Source organism: Camelus ferus, chromosome 8 (assembly GCF_009834535.1).
Source record: "Camelus ferus isolate YT-003-E chromosome 8, BCGSAC_Cfer_1.0, whole genome shotgun sequence".
NCBI lineage: Eukaryota > Metazoa > Chordata > Mammalia > Artiodactyla > Camelidae > Camelus > Camelus ferus.
In genome coordinates this window covers 43,795,858-43,820,520 of record NC_045703.1, presented here as the reverse complement: position 1 = coordinate 43,820,520, position 24,663 = coordinate 43,795,858, and the positions used below count along the sequence as shown (strand labels likewise).

The 24,663-nt window shown below is 35.8% G+C and overlaps 1 protein-coding gene across 7 annotated transcripts in view; it reads left to right on the top strand.

Annotated features, from left to right (window-relative positions):
- The window catches only part of PTPRK (protein tyrosine phosphatase receptor type K), a 510,442-nt gene that overhangs the window by 237,234 nt on the left and 248,545 nt on the right, over window positions 1–24,663 (top strand). For all 7 annotated transcript variants that reach the window (XM_014564475.2, XM_006190871.3, XM_006190873.3 and 4 more), the window contains exons 4-5: window positions 17,136–17,217; window positions 19,740–19,855. In XM_014564475.2, the coding sequence (XP_014419961.1) occupies window positions 17,136–17,217; window positions 19,740–19,855 (198 nt within the window). The remainder of the gene's footprint in view (window positions 1–17,135; window positions 17,218–19,739; window positions 19,856–24,663) is intronic.

The window sequence follows — 24,663 nt, the reverse complement described above, 5'->3', positions numbered from 1 at the left end:
AAAACAAATGAACAAATATAACAAAACAGAAACAGAGTCATAGATACAGAGAACAAATGGGTGTTTGCCAGAGGAGGTGGGAGGGTGAGAAAAATAGGTGAGGGAGATTAAGAGGTACAAACTTACAAAATAAATGAGTCATGGAGATAGATACAGTATGGGGAATATAGTCAATGATAATGTAATATCTTTGTGTGGTGACAGATGGTAACTAGAACTAGGCTTATCATGGTGATAATTTTGTAATTTATAGAAATACAGAATCACTATGTTGTGCACCAGGAACTAACGTAGTATTGTGGGTCAATTATACTTCAAAAACAAACAGTCTCATAGAAGAAGAGATCAGATTTATAGTTACCAAAGGAGGGGAGGGGTAATTGGATGAAGGTGGTCAAAGGGTACAAATTTCCAGTTACAACATAAACAAGCACCAGGGATGTAACATACAACATGATAAATGTGGTTAGCACTGCTGTTATAGATGAAAGTTGTTAAGAGAGTAAATCCTGAGTTCTCATATATATATATATATTTTTTTCCTTTATTTTATATCTGTATGAGATGATGGATGTTCACTAAATTTATGGTGGCAATCATTTCATGGTGTATTTAAGTCATGTCATAATGCTGTACACCTTAAACTTACACCGTGCCGTATGTCAGTTATATCTCAGTGAAACTGAAAGGGAAAAGCTTAAAATAATTGCTCCTCTGTTTCAAAAAGAAAAATACATGTCGTCAGTCACGCATTGAAGTGCAGAATGCTCACGTGCTGCTGAGCCACCACCTAGGGTGGATAGAGAACATTTCCGTGGGTCACACAGTTCTGTTGGATGGTATTGCTCTAGACTCTGAAGTTCCCCATATAGTACCTGTCCTTTAATAACTGTCGATATGACTGGAGTGTATTGGATTTTAAATATTTTGCTAATTTAAAGATGGGGACAAAAAGCATCTTATGAGGAAAGTAATAAAATAAACTTTTGACTAAAACAGCATAATATTTTACCTGTATCCTAGACTAAAACAACTTAAGGGCTAGCTTGGAAAATTAACTGTTATTTATAACATTCTTTATTCCCCTCTAGCAACATTATCTTCAGATTTTTACATCCTTATGACCTACTGAAAAGTCTTTATGAATATTGATTTCTGCTTTTATATTTTTGATCGTATGAGCCAAAGGATACAACACAGTGAATATTTTATTATGTTGAAACAGAAATTGAAGTTTTGTCTTGAATTTTTTGTTTTAAGGATTGGGTTTGATATAGAGTGAAAAAGGGAAGCCAAGTTGGGATTTGTCTTTGTGCAGGTAAAATAGAAAATGTAGTTCACAGCTGGAGAGAGTGACGGGTCAAGTGGGGTGAAAGAGAAGTTACAGATAAACAGGCTCAGGATGAAAAACTGATCAGAGACCTCAGCCTATAACTAAAGAGAGAGAGATGGGAAAGCTAAGAGAATGCCAATCAGCTTTGTAATTCAGGTTATTTTTTTGTTCAGATTTTAAAGAAGAACTGTAGTATTGAATATTAAGTATTAAAGGACTGTTCTTAGGCGCCTTTCGAGTAACTTGTTATGACATCCTATTTTTCGTAACATCTTCTAATGTACTTGGAAGTTCAGTGACAGCATACTCTAGTACTGGAGTTGAACTGAGAAAGAAGTTTGTTTAAAGTAATTTTTCAAAATAGTGGCTATATTAATCTTTAATTACTTAGATTAGTAAACTGCTTTCAGAAACGGACATTATTCAAGAATCTCCAAGGAATATGTTCCACCTCTCGAACCTGAGTTAGACAAGCAGTACACTATAGCCCTGTGACTGGCTGGCCCACCTGACTGTCTCTTTTCCTTGTTTCTTACCTGAAGGCCTGTGTACCTGCATGTGGAAGGCATACTACATGCTACTTGCTCTGCTGCTTCCTGGGGGTGGCAAAGATAGGGCCATTTTCCCCATTTCCTATGGGTCATCCCCATCGTTAATACCATCGTCATCCTTTCCTTGAATAAAACAGTGGTCTTGTTCATATTGTCTCTGCTTTTGGCTCTTGCTTTCCCACAAACCACTTCTCCCTGCAGTTGTCACAACCGGTTTCTTTAGATCATAATTCAGATTGTCACTCCTCTGCTGTGAGCTAGTTCTACTACATGTGAAATAAAATCCAGTCTCTCTTTAAAAAAAAATGGAACATTGTAAACTGACTATAACTCAATAAAAGAGAAGAAAAAAATGGGCTTCCTATTTTTGAAGAAGCCTTGTCAAAATGTAGTTCAGAGAATAATAATATAATCTACAGGCCTAAAATTTTTTTTCTAAATCACACAATCAATATATTGATAAATCATAAAAATTAAAATACAGAAGTTGATAAATAAGTGAAACTCCTCTGTCATTATTTCACCCCTTCCACCCAACCCTTCCCTCAGGGTAACTACCATTGGTTGGGTCTACCGGCTTTAAGAACTTTTCTTAAGAAATTACATCATGTTGCATGTTTGCTATCTACATATGTGTGGATAGATAGATAGATAGTATATAGATAACATAGAGAGATACATAGTGGATGTATAGAGATGTGGAGATGATTTTGGTATTGGGACAACTTAGCCTACACGCTCAAGACTTGAGCTATGAACAGCCGTGTCCATTTACTCCAAGGTGTCTTACAGATATTGTAATTTTTTTTTCTATAATGTGAAAATGTTTGGGAAGCACTGCTGAAGTCCCAGCTTCCATCATCTCTCACCTCAAACATTTGCCTTCCAACACTTCTCCCATCTTCCCTCTTTGTGCCCTTAGGGCTGTTCTCGCAGCAGACTGATCTTTTCAAAACATGTCAGACATGAAGGATTCTACCCCAAATCCTCCCATGGCTTCTCAACACACTTAGAATGAATTCCAGATTTTTTACCATGGTTCTGACTCCTGGTTATGTTGGCTGCCTCCCTCTGCTTCCCTGGCTCTGTTCTGTGCTTCTGGAATATTCCAAGGTTGTTCCTGCCTCAGAGTCTTTGTGTTTGTTATTCCTGCTGCCTGGAATGGTGTTCCCTCCATTTTTGTGTTCAGGGCCCTTCTCAGAGGTTTCCCTGATCACCGTGTCTCACCACCTGTTCTTTAGCTCTGTGCCTCAATAGTGCTTTGTCATTAGGCTGTATGTTCGCTTACTGTCTTTCTTCCATATTAGAATTTTTTTTTATGTAGTCACCCACTTTTTCTATGTTGTTCATCTCCTGTACATATTGAGTGTTCAATAGATAGTTATATAATGTACAAATGCCTATTCTATACTAAAAGGTTTGGTAGACAAACCAGTATTTTAATTCTATAGTTATCTCCTTTACTTCCTTTTTTCCCATTGCCTTGGATTTCTCTGAACAATTATCTCTAGTATTAGCATGGGCACTTCAGGAAGAGGTAAAAGAAAATATAAAATCAGGACCTAGTTAATTTATTAGCCAATTAAACCATGCGTGATTAACTCAGTAGTATCATTGTGTGTGTAAAATATTTTGATCTTTTAAACATAATCGGATGAAAGTTTTAATTATTACCTTGCTCGATTTAACATTATGTAGTGGTCTTATTATAGAAATTTTAAGGGGCTTCCCCATTACCATCATCTTTTTTAAGAAGAAAATAGGCACAAAAGTATAGTTATAGCTAAACTAGTATTTTTAAAAAATGAATAATACTATAGTTTAAGTAAAAAGGAAATGATTTTATTTCCTGTAAATTCCTCCCTGTGCGTCTCTGCAAAATATCATATTTAAAAATTCTCTCTGGTCCTAGTTGATTTCTGAATAAAAAATGTATTCTGGCTATTTTTCTTTTTGCCAAGATTATCACTGGTAAAGTTTCAGGCTATTTATAAATGGGAGGACGCTCTGATTTTTGAGAGTTGGAAGTTTGAATTTGTTCATTAAGTTGTTGGTTTTTTAGGACAAATAGTATGGAGAAAATTAAATGTCCTTTGCAAATCAGCCACATCATAGAATAAAAGGAATAAAAAATTTGCATTTTATTATACCACCTTTACTTACTGTTTTATAAATCTTAGAGTGAAGGCAGTGTTTCTGACATTATTTTTAATCTCATATTACATTTAAATAAAGTGTCTTTAAGATTATTTACCTTAAACACTTGCTTTGTTAGTAAAATTTTGGATTTAAAAGAAAAATAAACAAACTGCACACACGGTTTTTCCTGGAGATACAATGATACATACTTGCTCTCTCCATAAAAATGTATATGAATGTAGGGATAAAATCTTCTCACATCATTGTACATAGTCAGCATGCAATAAAATGTCTTGATTTACTGAATAATATCCCAGCATGTTTATGTTTAATTTTAGATGTTTAGTTCTTTCTATTGAGATTCCCGTCCTTCAGTCTGCTTGTTGCTACCACAATGTCCTTTGCAAATCAATCACATCATCTAATTTGTAAACCCTTCAAAGGCATTATACCTTCAGGATAAAAGGCAGACTCCTGCTTCTGGCATGAATATTTCTGTAAGATAAGGTCACAGCCTTCTGTTTCCCCAGCTTTATCGCCTCTGTTCTCTTCTTCCTAACTATCCCTAAAAGGTCTATAGATTGCTTGTGCCAATAGGTCAAGAAGTTTCTCATTTTCATGTTTTTGCAGATGGATCTTTTTACTCCGTGATACCTTGTTTTCTCTTTGTTTGCCTTATGTTTTAACACTACTTTGTAATCATTTCCTTTTTGAATCACTGCCTTCCCAGATAGAAAGCGACTTGGAAATCCTTTCCTTTGCGTGTTACTACTTTACGTAAGTCGTAGACCTTTACCTCTTAGGAGCTGTGGCTGTGCCTTGCATCTGTCCTTGTGTCCCTCATGCCTGGGATGTTTAGTGTGTGCTCACTTCGTGCTTGGGGAGTGCAGGGTGATTTCTTGAGGAGAGAATCCCTCAGAAGTCAACTTTCTCTGAAGTTGTTTGCTCTTCCCGGAGGTGGAGTCATTTTGTCCCTCCTCTGAACTCTCTCATATCTCCAGCTCTGCTTTGTCACAAATCACTGTGCTATAGTGATTTCTTATCATGTCCATCTGCCACATTGTGACTCTTTTGAGGACAGAGATTAAAAATTAGGTACTTCTAGATTTCTAGTGACTATCAGATATTATGTACTGCATTTTTTAATGAATGAGTAGCCAGTTGTTTAAACTTTTTAAAATTAGTACCTTATACAGGGATATATATATTTTAATTTTAGCTGGGTATCTGGAAAAGAAAACTCTTGAAAGTAATTTGCAACTTTCAACATGTATATGATTTGCTAAAATGTTAATGTCGATATGTAGAATCAGTGCAAATTTTAAGTAGGTTGGTATCTCCTGAAGTCTCTGGAAAAGGCCTTTGATTTTCATAAATTTCAAATCTATTTCTAGATTCATTAGAGTGACTCTTTTAGGTCACCTAAGTCACTTTAGGTTGGTTTCTATTCTTTATGTACTATGTTCTTTAAAGAACACACTTGATCATAGCAGTATCTGTCACGTTCCCTCACCCTATCTATCTCTCCCTATCTATCTCTAAAGCCCAATTTTATTCCATTCCTTTCGTCTGCTGTGGGTAACAAAAATGGTTTATGAATCAATCACATTTTTACATAGTTTTAGGCTTTTGTAATTGTACAAATAGTTCCAAGGACTTCTTTCTCATCAGTATCATAATTTCTAAAATTCTCTGCCTCAGAGAACCCATTTTTCTTGATTGCCAGGCACCCAGAGGGGTTATGAGTATTCTTCAGAAATAATACTGATTTTATAACATGGAAAGGGATGTCCATTTTCCTACTTTTTTGATTGAGATTTCAGACTTTCGGACTAGCTAACTTCAGGTCTCAGAATATTCTAGGTAACAACTTTTTATTTTAAAATTTTATCAAGAAAGATTCTTAAAGTAAAACTATGTTCTTTGCTGATGTATGACACATGATTATTGTATTAATTTCATCACCAAGTATTTGAGTTGATATTCCTCTAAGAGTTAAATGAAATGTATGCTTTTAGTTAGTTGATCTTATACTTTAAAAAAAAAATCAAGGCAAATGTGGGTGTGCCCATTTCTGTGTATGCATCCATTTTTTCACCAGTGCTAAGATGTCTAGCACTATTGTCATGCTAGGATTTCTTCTAAAGTCTCCCATTATTTTCTTCTCTGGAAGCTGACTGAAATGAATTGTCCAGTTCTTCCCCATGTAAATATTTCTGAGTGTTCACTAGGCTTTTTAATTAGCTAAAGCACAAACATCTGAAATTATATAATAATAGCTAGTTGTGTCTGCACTATTTAATCCTGAGAGCCAAAGATATCACTGTACTTGCCCATTTACTTGTAAAATAAAGTGGGAAAAAAATTCATGGGTGAGTTATCCCTTCACTCAAGTAAGAGTACACAAACTGGTTCCTCTAATTAATTTTGTATAAAAATCTCTCCCTACCTTAACCTGTTTCTGCAAGAGGGAAAGGTTACAGGCAGTACCTTTGAAATTACTTAATTCTTAAGCCAAGATGAAGAAAACAAATAGTTCTCTTCTTACATGTGGTCTTAACAAAGCAATTACTTATTAATATGTTTGCATTTGTGATAATGGGGTCTCAGGTTTAACATCTAGCTGAACTTGGCCTTGATGTAGACTGATCTGGTTATACTGCCTGTTGAATAGCATTTAAATACCTGGTTCACTTAAAGCTTGCTTTTCTCTGTAATATAAGAGCATACTATCAATAGATTTCATATGGTAGAGTTTTAGTATGATAGTGTATATAGGTTGCACTGCTCATGTTGACTTTCCTAATTGAGTTCCATGATGATAAATTAAAGTTCCTGAGAGTCACTGAAGTTTGGTGAGGAACAGACTTACTGTGTTAGTTTGAAAGCATTTTTTTCAGATATAGTTGTGCAAGTGAAGTGATCTACTTCTGCTATGTGTGAGATTGGACTCTTGGTGCTAAAATTTAAAAGGTTCTGCCTGTGTATTGTAGGAAGACAAATGGCACATCTCGAGAAGCAAGGAAAAATAGTACTGTAATTCAGTGTCATGTTGATAGAAATAGCAACCTTAACCAGTCATCTTTTATTTTTGGCTCAGACAACTAACTATAAAATATAACCCAGATGGTGGAGCTATGATAGTAAAGGTACAGAAATGACATTTTGCTGATGAATTTGCTACCCTTTGCTTCTCCACTTTCAGTTTTATATCAAATCTTTTATGATGTAAGTTGCTTGCTTATGTATTTAAGGACAGACCATAGGATGAAAAATGTGATGAATGGCATTTTTAGATCTTGGATTATTTCAGTTACCTTTTGTTTCATTTCCCTCTTCTAATTGCCTTTTTGACTTTTTCTCTCTTAAATTCATATTCTTAACATAAATTAGGCTGTGCCATGAATAATGGGCCCTGTTTCAACTTATTTCTGAATACGTATTTAAAGATACTTAGCATATAGTTTCATGCTCGGTCTGTCTGCCCATCTTGGAATTGGGGCTTCTAAAGAATGGAGGGCATTGACATATTTTCCTGTGGTCTCTGGTCTTAGCTGGCTTCACCACAGTAGGTTTGAATTGAATGAAAATGGTATCACATAGGGTAGTTTAGTGATGCTGGTGTATGGTGGTTTGAAACGTTTTTTGTATTAGAGGCTGGAACGGGGAAGGTCGTGGGTATGTGGTGCTTAATTTGCTGCAGTCCTGAAGAGGTAAGAGTTGTTTCCTCATGGTGTCCGGTGTCAGTGCCACCTGAAGCTGCCCTCTTGACGTACTGCTCAAAGGCTGGGGTCTTAAGGTACTTAATATGCTGAATTACTCCCTGGAGGTCAGGAAAGGGAGGAAGGGGTTAACATTTATGGAGAATCTTCTAAATTGTGTATGATCACTTTTAATCCTCCCAATGACCCCATGAGGTCAACATGGGGATTTGAGTTAAAGTCTGTGACTCAGAGTTGGGACTCTGCCTGATGCTGGGGTGTCCTTGTCTGATCTGTCTCTCCATTATCATGAAAGACTTACAGCAAAAGCTTTCTGAGAAAGCAGTATATGCCTTCCCCCTCCCTCAGCGGTATCCTAAAATAATAGAGAGAACGGAGAGCACACAAATCCCTCTTGAATTTATTTTGTAAATTTATTCTTGGTTCAAATTTTAAGTTCATTTGTTTTCAGAGATGAAGTTTGTCTGGGTGTCTTTTAGCCACATTACGGAGTCATGTGTTTCTTATACGTAGGAATCTGCATCAATATCTATTGAAATTTTAAAAAGACCATTGACAGTTTTTACAAGTGTGTGTTTCAGAAATGAAAATTAATGTAAATAACTTATGGACTATGATTATAAACTTAAACATTTGGACTTAAGCTCTAAAAATGATTATTGTTAGCTCCTTTATGTAGCTCTTCTAGATACTTTGGGTGATTACATTAGAGATAACCAGCTCCTGGGGCTGAAGTGAAGCATGGAATGTACTGTGCTTGTGTATTCATTTTAGTGTGGAGCCTTCTGAAACAGCCTTCTTTGGGCTTTTCTTTTCTATGGTCTATTTTGGTGTGAAATCTCTTAGGTTTTATTTTCTCCTTTTGATCTGTGGTCCTACGTCCTCACTATTTCCTGGACATTGTCATGTGCTTTGACTGATGTTCTGTTGTTTATCAGGCAAACACAATTCCACTCTGAAAAGGGCTGCATTTGGGTGGAGGTTGTAGTTGTTTTTGATGCACGTGCGATCTTGTTATACCTAATGTTGTCGTGCATGTAGATAACAGAGCAGTCCCCCTCATCACCGAGGCAATTGGGAACGTTAAGCCTCAGTGTATTTTTGTAACACTGACATTCTATTCAGGAATACTTGGCTACACTCTACATAGAATTTACATTAAAAAATCAACTTGTCACTGTTACATTATTATAACTGTGTGTGGATAGAGAGAGAGGACTGTGCGTGCACGTGTGAGTGTGTGTGTGTGTGTGTGGAGGGGATATGTATGTGTATGAAAGAAAGAGAATGGCTAAACCCATCCAATTGCTTCTGTTGTGTGGTGGACCTCATAACTGTATGTACTCAGGTAGTGGTATAGGGTTTAGAATCTCTGGAACCCTCCTACTCTCTGCAGGCTGCATCTTCCTAATGTTAAGTCTTGACCAGATTAGTCCTTCTAAGAAACTGGCCGTTTCTCAGAACCTCTTAAGGAAAGTAACTGAGTCTGAATTCTTATGTACCTGTAAGTCAAAATATGAAATATGAAAGAGTTTTAGATGAAGAATCAATTTGGGCTTTATTGTATTCCATATTTAGTAGTTGTTATAATTAGAATCCTCTAATTACACTTTGCAAGCAGCTTTAAAGCCAAAGAATATACCAGTTTTTCTTTTGCTTACGTATTTAAACTAGGGACCTTTTTCAGTTGCAGCTATTTATCCTTTTCAGAAACTAAGTAAACAGGCAAGCAACCAAAAGGCAAGGGCTGTTAAGAATGCATTGGTTTCAGAGAGCCCCAAGGCCTTTACTAAAGGCATTTTCACATGTTAGATTCTTAAAAATCAACTGTTACAGGACACAGTAGGTGAGCTAGCCTGGCATGCAGGGGTCTAACAGAGAGAAGCTCCTTTTCTATAATACTTTCAGCAAATGCTGACTGAGAAAGCAGAACCCCAGACTGACAGTGCCCAAGAGAGGCACTGCAGTGTGGCGGCGACTGCCAGTTATACGTTGGACTTTTGGTATCGCCCGCCAGTTGTGTGTGTGTATTCATCTTTAAGTGTGAACAGAAATAGAATACTTTCACATTTGAAAAGAAACTATATTCTAGATTTTGAATTTTCCACATAGATATTTGACTTACTCAATATAAGATCTTCTGGGGCCTATAAGCAGAAGTCGATCGCTTATAGCATTATTTAAGGGAAATAATTATGTTTTCATGATTTCTAAATTAGCTTGGGAGAATTATCTGGAACTTTCTCAAGGGAGGGTCATTTTATTATGTCAACAAAATTTTATGAGTTAGATAAAAGTGAATTAAATACCTTATCCTGTAATTCCCCTTATGGCAGAATTATTAACTAGAGTCACCTGATGCACTGTTTTCTGTAACATGCTGGCACTCTTTTCAAGCCCCAATTTTCAGCAGGGTTCTTGTGGTTCACTGATGCTGTGGGAATAAGACAAGTCACTGTCTTCAATGAGTTTATATTTTCGTAGGGGAAATAAACCTCAAAAATTTATTTAGACAATTAATTACATAATAATAATCATGCTCTAGACTGAGGACACTTCTTTTCAGTCTCTAAAAGAGCATATATTAATTCCCATGTAACTTAGGATCAGGTTAATGGATAGGAAACACCCTGCCCCTTTGAGTTTCTTTCCTTTCAACCATGCCATCATCCTCATTACTGCCTTCCACTGAACCCCAAGTCAATTTCTTCTATGTATTATGAACATTAGTACTGGTATCAGACTTGCTTTCTTCACTCCCAAAGCCCACCTGATGGCTTCACCATCTTTGTGGAAAATCCAAATGGCTTCAGCATCTTTGTGGAAAGTCCCTTGATAGTTCGCTGACTTTATTTTAACTTGCTGCTCCTGTTAAACAGATCTTATCTCAAGTGTTCTAACTTTACATATAAACATCTCACTTTCCGACCATAACATAAACTCATCTTTTACGTGATTAACTTACTTAGATCATCCATCAGCCTCATGGGGAGTACCCATTCATCCAGCCATCTGTCTTTGCTAATTCATCAGCTTGCTTATCATATCAGAATTTGATTTCACCATAACCTTTTTTGTGATGTTTGCCATTTCCATAAACTTGTTGATTCCTTTTTTTTTTTTCCCCTGTCTCCTTATTATGGGCTTAAAACCAAGCAAACTCTATTTAAAACAGAATCACGCTCCGTGATAGATTGGAATCAGTAGAAATTCACAAGCGCCAGCTTCAGATGGGCCCACAGTATTCCTGGAAATCCCAGTACACTTTTCAGTTCCCTTTCTCCTCTCCTCTCCATCCCACTCTATTCAGCTCTCTCCAAAGTCCAACCACTTCTCCTTTTCTCCTGCCCATCCCTTGTTGCAGAGAAAATTGAGGCCATACAATAGAAATTTCCTTAACTACCAGTCCTACAAACTTATTCATAACTTCATTCATCCTCTCCTTTGATTTGAGTCCTGTGCTGTCCTATCTCACACTGACAGTTATCATTTCTCTCATGTACACTCAGACATTCCCTATCATATTGAATCATCCTCATCAACTTTGAAACATCTCAGTGTTTTTAATCTTAAAAATAATAATAAATAAAAAGTTGAACACTTCCTTTGATCCCATGTCTTCTTCCATCCCTGGTTAGATTTCTCCACCTTCTCCACAATTCAGGCAGACTTACTGCAGGAGGATTTGTCTCCATTCCTCTGCTCACTTCATCGTTGTCCAGTGTGGTTTCCATTTCTGTTACTTCATACAGATGGCTCTTCCTTTGGTCACTCTTAATCACAATGGCACATATAAGGTGTGCTTCGTTCCAGCCTTGTTTAGGTATAATTGACATATAACATTGTATAAATTTAAGGTGTACAATGTGTTGATTTGATACAAGTATATATTGAAGAATGGTTCTACTATAGCATTAGCTAATGCCATCACATCACATAATTACCTTTTCTTTTCTTTTCTTTTTTTGTGGTGGGAACATTTAAGAGCTACTCTCCTAGCAACTTTCAAGTGTATAATACAATGATGTAAATATAATTACCATGTTGTGTATTAGATCCATAGGACTTATTCATCTTATAACTGGAAATTTGCATTCTCTGGTATGACATCATTTATAGGTGGAACCTAAAAAAGCCAGACTCATAGATACAGAGACTAGAATGGTGGTGGCTACCAGGGCCTGGGGTTTGGGGGAAATGGGGACATGTTGGCCAGAGTGTATAAACTTCTAGTTAAAGGATACATAAGGGGGTATTTTTAATCTGCATTTTACTTAGCATTTGATCAGCAGCTGGTTCTGACATCTCTTCCATTTCAGATATTCTTTTACTGACTTTTGGATGCCATGTACCTCCATTTTCCTTTTATGTCACTACATTTTTTTTTATTATTATTTATATTCTCTGTCTTTTTGCAAGCTCATTTCCCTTTATTCTATCAGGGTAACAAGTATGGCAAAAAGAGAGAAGATGGCCTAGGATGGATCCTTGAGAATTCAATTTTTAGAATTTACATGAGAGAGAAGTCAGTTAAATTTAATGATGTTGACATACATGTGTGTATATAATTTGTTGTTGTTGTTGTTCAGCTAGCATCTGTTGAGTATCTACTAGGTGCCAGATACTGTGAATAAGCTTTGAGGACGCAAACCTGAATCAAGCACAGCTCCGGACTCTGAGGCCTCATATTGTCATTGGAGATGTAGACGTACATGATTTACTAGCGCTGATGTGGATGGACCTGCAGCCTTACCCGTCTTGGGGGTGTCACAGATGACTGTTTTATGCATGATCAATATTTGGATATGCTTACTTAGAAATAGGTTTTGATTTTGGTAGATGTATTCTTTGAAGGCAAATGTGTAATTTACTTTGATCTTTACATGAACGATATTTAAAATTTAATAATTCAAATCACAAAAACACATATTTGAGGAGATTTATGGGAATAAAATGCCAATTTATTATAAGTTTGTTTTTTCTTCAAATTCAGGGCAGGGAGTTACATTTTTGAAGAGAGAGAAGGGACTGGGAGGACAGGTCATTTTTGTACCTGTCCCTTATGCATGTTTTCTTCCCATGATGGCACTAATGCCCCCAGCCTAGAATGCTTACTGCGCCAGGAGCTGTGCTGAGTGGTTCACGTGCAGTATCTCATCTAATCCTCCCTTAACCTTGAAGTGGATGCTCATAGTTTCCCTTTTGTTTTTTTTAACTTTTTTTATTGAGTTATAGTCATTTTACAGTGTTGTGTCAAATTCCAGTGTTGAGCACAATTTTTCAGTTATACATGAACATACATATATTCATTGTCACATTTTTTTTCACTGTGAGCTACCACAAGATCTTGTATATATTTCCCTGTGCTATACAGTATAATCTTGTTTATCTATTGTACATATGCCTGTCAGTATCTACAAATTTTGAACTCCAGTCTATCCCTTCCCAGTAGTTTCTTTTCATAGAAAAAGAAACTGAGGTTTAGATTTTATGTAAGTTAAACTTACATAAGTAACTTTACATATGGTTTTCCATAAGTTAAGGTGAATACTTAAAGAATGTGAACTAAATGAATATCTGACTTTTGGAGCTGACGCTTTTGACACGACAGTATATTGAAAGAAAATGAGGTGCAAATTTTTATTTCACATTTTTTTCATATCCATAGTATCTTACATGGCATTTCATGTGTCACTGGATAATTTTATACATATAATAGCATCTATAAAAGTGCTATATAAACCAAAGGGTAAGATTATAGACATTGTTAGTACAGAACATTTGTATAAGTATATCCCAGGAAAATAATTTAATCTATCATTGAATTATTTTACATATACCATTCAGTCTTCACAACAAATACATGATATAGGCAAGGCCAGTAATGCTCATCTGAGGCTATGAAGACACAGTTAAATAAAATTTATGGGTTATATGTGACAGCAGACCACCTGACTTTGAGTTTAGCTTTCTATTATATGAGGGACGTCTGCATTAATTCTGTTTGGCAAAGGATAAAGTTGTTCTTGTTCTTTATGGTTCGCCTCCTCCCCGCCTTTAATTCAGCTTTATTTCACTTATTTAGTTAATAATCCAAGAATGTTGCTAGAGTAGCAAAAATTTGATTAGAGTCATCTCCTTCAGTATTTTAGGTAATGCAGTGGAGTGGAAGCAGCATGAAAAGCAGCTCCCTGCGTTCCCAGGCCGGCCTCCTGGCTGGGTTAAAGTTGACATCTGGGGCGGCTTCTGTTGCTCTCTTCTCCTAGAAAGCCCTGTTTGACTACTTGACACCAGGCATTATCTCTGACCCGAGCATTAGCCCAAGCATGTAGTGCGTAATTAAGCTACTGAGATTGGTTTTCCCTGAGTGGACAGAAGAGCCTTACAAGGTGAGGGCTCTGTTGAAGTGATAAAGCTGATTAGATCCTTAGCAGTAAAGGAATCTGATCTTAGAAATTTCCTCTTGCTCTCATTAATGAGGCAAAGACAATACTTAGCAGGGAAAATGAGGACTAAAAAGAGAAACATTTTTTTTTTCTCTACTAAAGAACCAATTCTTCGACTCCCTTTTAAATCAAGGTCTAAATTTATTGTCCAGAATATAGCTCAATTTAAATGAACAAATAAGAAACTTCCTCAAGGGTGTAGTAAACATGTTTAAACTTATCAACTACATGAAGCAAAGGAAAGAAAACAGTTTGAGAGAGTAAAACTAAGAAAAGCTTGGAATTAAAATAATTTAATTAATGCTGACTGCAACAAAACCGAATAACAAACTAATTATACAGATGTGTGGTCTAGTCATAAGAATGTATTTTTTTTCAAAAATAATTTTCTCATTTTTTTCTTTCTGTACCTTCCCTTTCCTTGAACTACCATTGAAGCAAGTAAAACTTTTTCCTTGGGATACACTTATACAAACCTCATATATTAATGTCTATAATCTTACCCTTTTGGTTTATATAGCACTTCTACAAATGCTGTTATTAAATCCTCATAAAAGTTTATAATGAAAGCTGCTTTATCTCCATATTATGGAGTTGGGACTTGGCTCTAGAACATTATGTGATTTGCTCAAGAATTTGTATAAAGGAGAGTTGGGAGTCAAATACAAGTTTTCTCACCCCCAAGAATGTGGCCTATACCACGACTGCTTCAAGTTATTCATTATTTCAAGTCTCTGAGTCTCCCCTCTATTTCTTGCTAAACCTCTGTTCCAATGTTTAGACGGTGTAGACAGTGACATGACAGTTGTTCTCATATCGAGTACATTTACATGAAAGGCAGATCCTATGTATACACACACTCACACGTACGCATAGATTAGTCCTCCTTTTGTCTTGAAGCATTTGCCTTCCCACAAAGACTCGTTCTGCTGCTTCTCAGCTTTAACGTATTTTAGTGAAATTAACAGTCATAAAGGGCAAACTTGAAGCAGAAAAGAACTAACGCGGGAGCTGGTTTGTGAGGAGCGTGATCCGAGGGCAGAGGAGCCATCTGCCTAGCCCACCGCGTCCCACGGCCGTTGGCTTTGTTGGATGTAGGACCGAGTAAGAGACTGGGAAGGGTGTGATACTGATGACACCACTCTGTAGTCAGTATAATATCTAATGGGTTTGCTATTTAAAAGAACACTAAAAAAATTTAAGTTTAGACTTTTAAAGGAACTTGAAAACCCATTTAAAGGAAATGCCCTTACTGTGTGTGTTTCTTTTTCTTGAGACGAGGTGTAGTGAAGTTAATGGAAGATCCTGGAAGAACCTGGAGTTTGGCTTGGGTCCATCCCCAGCTTTACCACTTGTTAGCTCTTAGACTAGTGCAGTCATTTACCTTTTCTTTACATTGAGGATAAAAATGATACCTACATCATATGATTGTAGTGAAGATTAAATGAATTTATGTGTGTGGAGGTGTGTGGTGGTGTTTGGGGGGGGGGCAGAGAAAGGGAAACAGCACCCCAAACTTGTTTCTTTGTCCTGTCAATTACTCACAAATTTATTGGGGTTTTTTTTTTGTCTAAAAAGTATAAAAGCTGCCTGCTTTGGCTACTTTTTAGGTCCCATTTCTGTAAGACCTCTCTATATACAATTAAAATTTTGTTTCTTTTTCTCCTGTTAATCTGTCTTCTGTCAATTTTGTTATTAGTCCAGCCAAAAACTCTAGAGGGGTAGAGGGAGAAATTTTCCCCTCCCTGAAAATAGACAATAGCATTATTGACTTAGGGATCCGAGCCAGGAATCAGAATTGTCCTACTATTTCTTTACAACTAATGAATCAGTTAAGTTATGTTTTGTTTATTTCCTTAACATTATTTCTTTCTCTCTCCTTTTTCTTCTCATCTCTTTTCCACTGCTACTAGTATATTATCTGACTGTCTGTTTCCAGTCTTACCTTCTTTGGGGCCATCTTCCACCTTTTAGCCAAATATATGTCTAGTAAACCAATTTGATTATATTTTATTCCTACCTTAAACATCAACTTCCAATACATTTGCTAAAATATTTTGCAAAAATACTCCAAAAATAACCTACGTATCTCCACAAATAAAGGAGCCCACAGTCAAATAAAATATTTAAACGTGGCATGCTAAATCTGTGTTCTCTTGAAAAGCCACAGCATGTGTTATTAAGAGAAAAGCTTTATGGAGTTCTGTCAGTGATTGTAACAACACAACTCTATAACTTGAGCTTTTATTTGAGCATGGATTTTAAAAATGATATTTATTGTTGGGGAACCATGGACAGGATATACTTTTGACTTCACTCCGTGGTATTCAAGGTCTTTCATGCCTACCTCTTTAATTTCATCTCTTCCTTCTTGAGTCTTTGTAACCATACAGATTGCATTCATTTAGTCTCCCAAACATCACATTCTTATCTATTCCATTGTATATAGTCCTTTTTGCCTGGTATACCACTAATCTATCTGATGACCTCTGTCTGAAAATTCAGCTACTTAAAAGCTTAGATTATTTGCTGTCTTCACTGGTTAGCATACTGCTTTGGCACGTTGTAGGTTCTCAATGTATGTTAAATAAATAACAAAAATGGAAAAAGTCAATAAGGGAAAATTTAGGGATGTGAGATTTTCTATATCTGCCTATTTATTCTGCCTATATATTGTCCATTCAGAAAATCAAACAACACTTAATAGTCATTGCTTAAAAAACTTGGTGAGAGCTTCTTGACCTTAATAATTTAATTGCTCTTCAAAAAAAAATTGTTTTGTTTACCTGTACAAGGTTTAGGAAATTACAGTATAAGATAAAATTTTAATTCTTACAGGACAAAAATTAAAGTTTAATTTTCTTAAGTGTGTTATAGCTATTCTTTCACTGTGAAAATTCCTTAAAAAGGACTGTTGTAAATGTTTTTTGTTTCTTCTTGACAGGTAATATTTGAAGCTGAAGTCTCAGGAGCAAGAAGTGGCTATATTGCCATTGATGACATCCAAGTCCTGAGTTATCCTTGTGGTAGGTTGTGATTAAGAATTGTTTTTTTCTATATCCTTTCAACACTGGTCTTAACAGTGGTAGTGACTGTTGATTGCTTATCACTTGGTCATTGCTGTTTCTTTTGTTATTGTTGCTCTTAGCCTAGCCTGCTGTTCAGTTTTAAAAGAATACTGAAATATTTCTAGAGTTTTTGAATCAAGTATTTTTCAGACTTTTAACTAATTGCACTGCGCATATTGAAGGACGCTTTTAATTATTTAATTTCTGAAAACTGTTCAAAAGAAAACCACAGTTCCAAAATGGCATCACTTGTCCTAAAAGCCCATGATACAAAACCTGATTTATATCTGAGCTAATTGCGGTTTCAACCTCTTCCAGAAGTATTAACTTAATTGACCAATCTTTGTTTTCCAGTTAAGCACCAGTAAGGTAATCTGTCATGTGGTCCCTCTCCATCCCCAGAGGAAGAAGAGAGATGATCTGCATGATAAAACCCTTGCTGTTTCTTTTCCTCCCCAAAGAAGAGGTCCTGGCCTAACAATATATATTTTTTTCCTAATAGCTCCCTTGCCCACCCTCCTTTCATTTTGTACAAGCCCTTGGACCTGTCTTCTAGTTGCTGGAAAGGATGCTGCCTGATTCATTGATCTCCTAATAAAGTAAATTAAATCTTTAATTTATTTAGCTGAATTTTTTTACCAGAACAAAATACAAATGTAAATGAAACTCTAGGTAGAACTTGTTACATTTTTGGTAGTATTAAATTGTCTAGGAAAGCAAAGAAGAATAACAAATCAGAGTTCTATGGAAAGAAAACAAAAAAAAAGCCTCACTAAATTTCTTGATCTGCTGAGTTGAAAGCTGGAGTGAAATGAAGAGAATAAATTAATTCATCTTATTCCAAACTTAATTTTTTTTACATCATAATAAATATCTGATTTATTCACAGTAAACAATGGAACAATAGAAAGCAAACAAAACAAGAAACTCAATTTGTTAACACATAGTTTTGTATGTCCTTAGATGCACATCGGTTGGTCTTCAGATGGTGTGACTAAATTTGTGTTTACATCATATCCCCTGAAAGAAAATCATTGCATGCATTCAGTAGAGCCAGGCATAAAACAGCTGGCATAAATTCAGAATTTAGCTGTATCTCCCAACAGAAGCGTTTTATAGGACCATGAATTCTAGATGATCTGTTCAGTAATCGTCCTGGTGGAAATTGTCTAATACGTTGTAAGCAGCATGCACAGGGCGCACTATGCCAGGGGCCAAGGTTTGTGCTACTGCTGAGTGGTTTTCAAACCCTGGATTGCTTGGCCCTTCCCCTGGTTCTGATTCTGTAGGGCTGGGGTGGGGCCTGAGTATTTACAGTTCTAATAAGTTCCCAGGTGATACTAATGATGCTGGTCTTGAGTTTGCAGTTTGAGAACCACTGTCTGGCTCATGTTCTAGTGTAAGCATTCTTTTTTCCAAAGCATCCAAAGATGAGAGGCACTGGAGAAAGATGTAGCAGGCAAGGGTCAAGTGATTTATTCCATGTGGTGTATTCTAAGGAAAACAAAGGAGAACAAAATTATCTCATTCAAAGTTCAGACTGGTTTAATAATTCCTTCAACCTATTCACATACGAGAGCGGTGTTTCCGTCCACTGTTCATTTACACTTCTTGAAAGAGAGATGTTAAAGAAAGGCTCTCATGATAAACAAATTGAAACTGTATATAAACTGAGCACAGCAGTAGTTTCATTGTGATATATATAGTCCTTCCTGAGCTTTCTTCTACTCTGAGACTTAGCATTTCCTGTTTATATTTCCTTTCAGTTGAAAACAGGAATAAGCTTCAGTTTTAAAAGGTAATTATAGAGAAGACTTGTTTGACAGTCATATAACTCACGTATATTTTGACTGCAGTCATCATTTTTTTGTTGGTCTAATATTTCTTTTGGGTAACTTTCCTAGGACTATAAAGGGATAGGAGGTGGATTTAACAACAGTTAAGCTGATACTCTATTTGAGAGAAACAAGAACAGTCCCTTGTTCTTTGAAGTGCTAGAAGATTATAGTCATTGAAATAAAAAAAAGAAGATCTAACTGCTTAGAGAAACCGAATAGTTCAACAGCCATGTATATATCAGTATTTGAGATATCATTGTATGTTTTCATTATGTTTCTTTTATGCTCTGCTTTGTGTCGATTTGATCTCTCTTGCTTGCTTTGACTTGTAACTATTTTATTATCACCCATATGCAGCAGGCTACAGGGGTCCTCCAGCAGTAATCAGCTGTATTCATTGGGTGCTCACTCTGTACAGAACAATCCTTTAGCAATTAAGAGGCAATAAGTAATAGAGCTATTGAGAAAAAGAGAAATGAGAGTGAGAGAGGAAACAGTGTCTCTCAGCACAAAGAAAATTCGGTTTTCTTCCATATGACATTAGTCTTGGCCAAAGGTTTTCACAACATTATTCTGTTGGGAAAAAGTAACATGGCGTGTTTTCTTCATGTGAAGAAGATAATTTTTTTCTTGCCTTCACAGATAAATCTCCTCATTTCCTGCGTCTGGGGGACGTAGAGGTCAATGCAGGGCAGAATGCTACATTTCAGTGCATCGCTACAGGCAGAGACGCTGTGCATAACAAGTTGTGGCTTCAGGTAAGGCCAAATTGGCAGCTGAGCTAAAGGGTATATACTTCATTTAAAAAAAAATCACAAATGTACTGTTTGTGATCTCATCCTTTTTGCCTGTTTGTGTGTGTTGGGGGAGGGTGGGATATGTGTATGACAGGTTGTCTTTTGTGTAGGTTTGATTTAATTGGCTGGCAGATTGATTTCACATATTTCCATTTGCCAAATATGAGTGAAAATATAACACTGTATACTTAATAAGTATTTGGGTTAGTTTCTCATGAAACCTAATGATTCTCTAATGTCATGTCCAAACTGTAAAAACCATTTTTCGAGATCCATTTCAAAATAGGAAAAAAAAAGAAAATTGCCTCCTTTAATATTTTGAAAACCCAACTTACAAGAGCATAGTACTTAAGTAGGAACTGTCATACTCTGATAAATTTTTAAAAAGTATTTTAAGAAACCTTTGGGAGCATTTCTGGAAATGTGAATTGGAAGAGAGCCAATTAAATTCGTTTCAGGATTTTTGTGTATAAGAGTTAATCACAGATCTGAGGACAAGATATTTGCCTTGCACATATTAAATCTTCAATAAATGTGTATTTAATGAATTGCAGTTTAGCATACATGTTGGGGAAATGTAAATGGTGCATATAAAGAGCTTTAAAAGACTCAGTGAGAAAATAGTGACTAAGGAAGGAATGTGCCTTGTCTTAATGTGAATGTCTGTCACGCCTAGGGTGGGGGTGGGGTGGCCGGGATTGGGAATGAAACTAAGAGCAGCTCTAAAGCCATGAGGCTGGATTTAGGACAGATGACTTTGAGCTAAATATCTGAAGCTAGAATGTAAGTAATAATATTCTCAGAGCACCTTTATTGTTATTTTTATTCTATTTGCAGCAGAATGGGGAAAGGGATTTAATTCATTAGAATTTTAAATTCCTGAGAATGCCAATAGAGACTAAAAAGAAAAATCATTAGCTTAGTTTCTTGAGCATAGACATCAGACTTCATTTTACGGTATCTTTAGAGAGGTAAAATTAGAGTTGAGGACCATCATTAGGTTGCAGGAGGTTAAGGTAATGATTATAATAAATGATTATTAAAATCATACCTATAGGATAATGCCTGATATTGTACTGGGTGTTATGAATGTGTGTGTGTTTGTGTGTGTGTTTATTCATTTCCCACATCCAGTTGGATAACAGATGTATTTCATATAAATCTAACTAATTATCACTACTTTGGTAATTTATTTGATATGTAGGTATCAGGATACACCAGCCTGAATATGTGAAAAGGAAATAAAGTCCCTCTTTTTTTCTGTAATTATGCTGATTTCCCCTATGGATATGGAAATACAAGATAATTCTTTCTGGAGGAGGTATTGTGTAAAGTGTGGCCTGTTTCATCAGTCAAACATCAAGTCAGAATCCCCCTTACTTTCACTCTCAGCCTAAATAATCTGTGTTAAAAATGTTTTCTGACATATTTTCTAATTATTTTGCTAATCATTCTTCACTTAGGTGGGACATTTTTGGCATTTGATTTTAGCTGTGGTCCGGGTAGTCTTGTCCTGCAGAGCCAGAGCCTCTGCAGTCAGCCCCTGGTTTTATGCCCCAGGATTTAAATGTGACATTGAAATAAAAAGGGTTTTGTGTACTTAGACACCAGCTGCCTTGTGGCAACAAAGACTTTCTGGCCCTGCTGGTCTGAGTGGGTTGCAGTCAAAATAGTGCTCATTTATTGTTTTTTTTTTTTCCTATTTTGTGGATTGGCTCATTTCATTCCAGTTTTTAAAAAATTTTTCTCTTGCCATTTTTCAAATAAAGATGAGAGCTAAAAATACTCTGTTCAATTCCTATTCTGCTTTTTTTTCTCTTCTTCTTTCTCTTTCCATTTTCTAAGGTGAATTTGTGTATTTCTCTTCTATTTTGACATTCATATTGTCCAGTCACTCAGTAAAGTACCTATTCACCTTATTTGTGAAAAAGCTTTCCTTACTTTTTCAATAATACCACTTAAATTACCTTAACTTATTCTCTTAAATCATTCTTCTCCATATTTAAGAAATTTTGAAAATTATCAGCTGCCTAGTTTAGGAGTGTTTGCAAATAAATAAGACTGAGCTATAGAGATATAGATACATAGATACAGTTGATATCCGTATCTACAGAGTGAGTGAATCAGAAGGTGGTCAATGATTTAAAAAAAAAAAAAAGATCCATCTTTTGCTGAAAGTAATGGAAACATAAAGGAGGAAGAATCCTGATTCCACAATGGATCTAAAAGCCAACCCATACAAATAGATGTCAAGTCATTTTTGCTTGGGGAAGAACAATTTCCTAAAGATCAAGAGGCCCAGTTCTTAATTCTAAGCTTCTCTAACCTTTTAACTCTTCTAACCCAGTTAATTGTATGGGCTTAGAGAATTCATTGAATGCTTCCAGGCCTCAATTTCCTTATCTGTGGAAGATGTGGATTGAGACTAAACTTCCTTCCAGCTGTATGATGCTAAACTAGGTCCTTACATATTTTTGATGGTCTGAAACATAGCCTTGATCACTTTTTGTTTGTTTGTTTGATGTAAGAATGTAAAATTTTTAAGTTATTAGTGTTTTATAGGGAAAAATGGTCCCTTAAATTGTGTCATTGTGAGAACAACTGCTTAAAATATCTTCTGACAGTACTGAGAATGAATGTACTGTGAATCAACTCAAAATGAAAGGTCTTTGCATCTTACTACAAAAGGGATGGCATAATTGGAGTAGCTGTTACACCTGCCATGGTCAGGTGTGATAAAAACAGCAACCAACTTTTTATGTCCTTTACATAATTTATATTGTATACTGTTGAGCTCCAATTGGTAAATGTTATTTAAATATGAGGTGAAAGAACAAAAACTATAAAAGCAGCAGCTAGTTTTCAATTTAAAGGAAAAATGATACACTACAACCACCGTGAAAAATAATTATCATAACACCTTATATTTAAAGTAATTTATGTATAGAAATACATTTAGAGAATACCTTCTCTTATTGTTTATTGTCTTTAGCTCACAATTGATATTTCAATCATTTTTATTGTTTAAAATAACAACAAATTAGATAAATTAAAAAGTGGAGTGCAAAAAAGCAGACACTTAATGAGTTACTTGAGATAATGTAGGATAATCCATAAGGCATATCATAGTGGTTCTAACGTGTCTTTATGGAGTATTCTTTCCTATAAGGTCTCAGATTATATAGTCTCGGCAGTAGGTCATTCACTCTAGACATTTAGAAAACAATGATAAAATATATACACCAAATTAACCCCCCTGTACATGAGTGAACTACTGATGTATAAAACAGTATGGATGAGTGTTTTTAGAAGTCTGTTGAGTGTCAGCAAGCTATGAATATGGTGAAATCATGATGCTTTGTAGAACAGAGTTTTACAAAGTATGTTACGCAGTTAATTCATGTTGGATAAGGGAGTTAGAATAAAGTCTTTAGTTGCTTATAGAGAATTTGCAAATTCCTTTTCTTTCATAAAGCTCAACAAAGTAGTGTATATTCTAGATATGAACACAGTATTTTTTTTCAGCTTACAATTTGCAGTTTTTTTTCCCCACATGAACAGATGTTTCTCAATGCTTACATCAAGTTTTAGAACCAAAACCCCAGTGGTAGACAATTTGTGGTTCATAAGTTAAGGCTTATGGTAAAACGCAGGTTATAGGAGTAAGATCACAAGCGAAATTGTAATGTACAATTTATACTGAAATAAAATAGTAAAAAGTCTGGTTATGTTCCTGAGAAGAATAATTTTCTCACAGGAAAGAGAGAAAACTAGGTTATATATTTTTGTAGGTTGAAAGTGTTAGTCATGTCCTTTTTATTGCAACTCAGTAATACAGATAGTAGATACAGTGATGGCAGGAAAAAATTCAAATTACATAAACAACTACCATATATGACACAACAGCTCCACTTCTAAGTATTTACATAAGAGAAATAAAAGCATGTGTTCACACAAAGACTTGTGGAAGAATGTTTATAATAGCTTTATTCATAATAACCAATAATTGTAAAGAGCCCAAATGTCCATTAACAGGAGAAAGGATAAGTAATTAGTGGTTTATTCAAGCAATGGAATGCCACTCAGCAATTAGAGTGCACTGCTGATACAGGCACCAGTGTGGATAAAGCTCTGCAGTGTTAACGTTTTCAGAAAGAGGACTGACCACAAGAGTGCATGCCACATGACTCCATTTATGTTAAGTTCTAGGAGAGGCAATGCTGATCTATGGTGATAGACTTTAGAATAGTGTTTGACCGTGGGGGGTGAGAATCAACTGGAAGTGGATAAGGAAACTTTCTGAGATAATGTGAATGTCATATACCTTTACTGGGGTTTTGGGGTCTATAGGTATATATACATTTGTCAGAAGGTAAGATTTATCCAATTTGCTATAATAAACCACAAATGAGGAAAAAGTGAGTCTGTGAAATATTTTATCAAAGAACCAAATCATTGGTAGTTACAAACCAAATCAGAGATGGCATACAAACATTTCCTGCATATTTGTCCATCTTGTCCATTTGAAGTGATTTAATTAGGTTCAAAGGTAGTTTTTCATCATGAGTCTTAGCTGAAATATAGAATAAAGCATGTTCTGAGTCCTCTATTATCACAACATGTTATAACATTTGAGGATGTGAAGAGTTGAAACAGGGGCTGGACTATAACTTATAAATTAGCATTCTTTCATGAAGGTCCAGTGTAAGTGGACACCTACATGGCAAATTAAATAGAGCCCATGGCTGGAACGTCTGTCAGACCATATG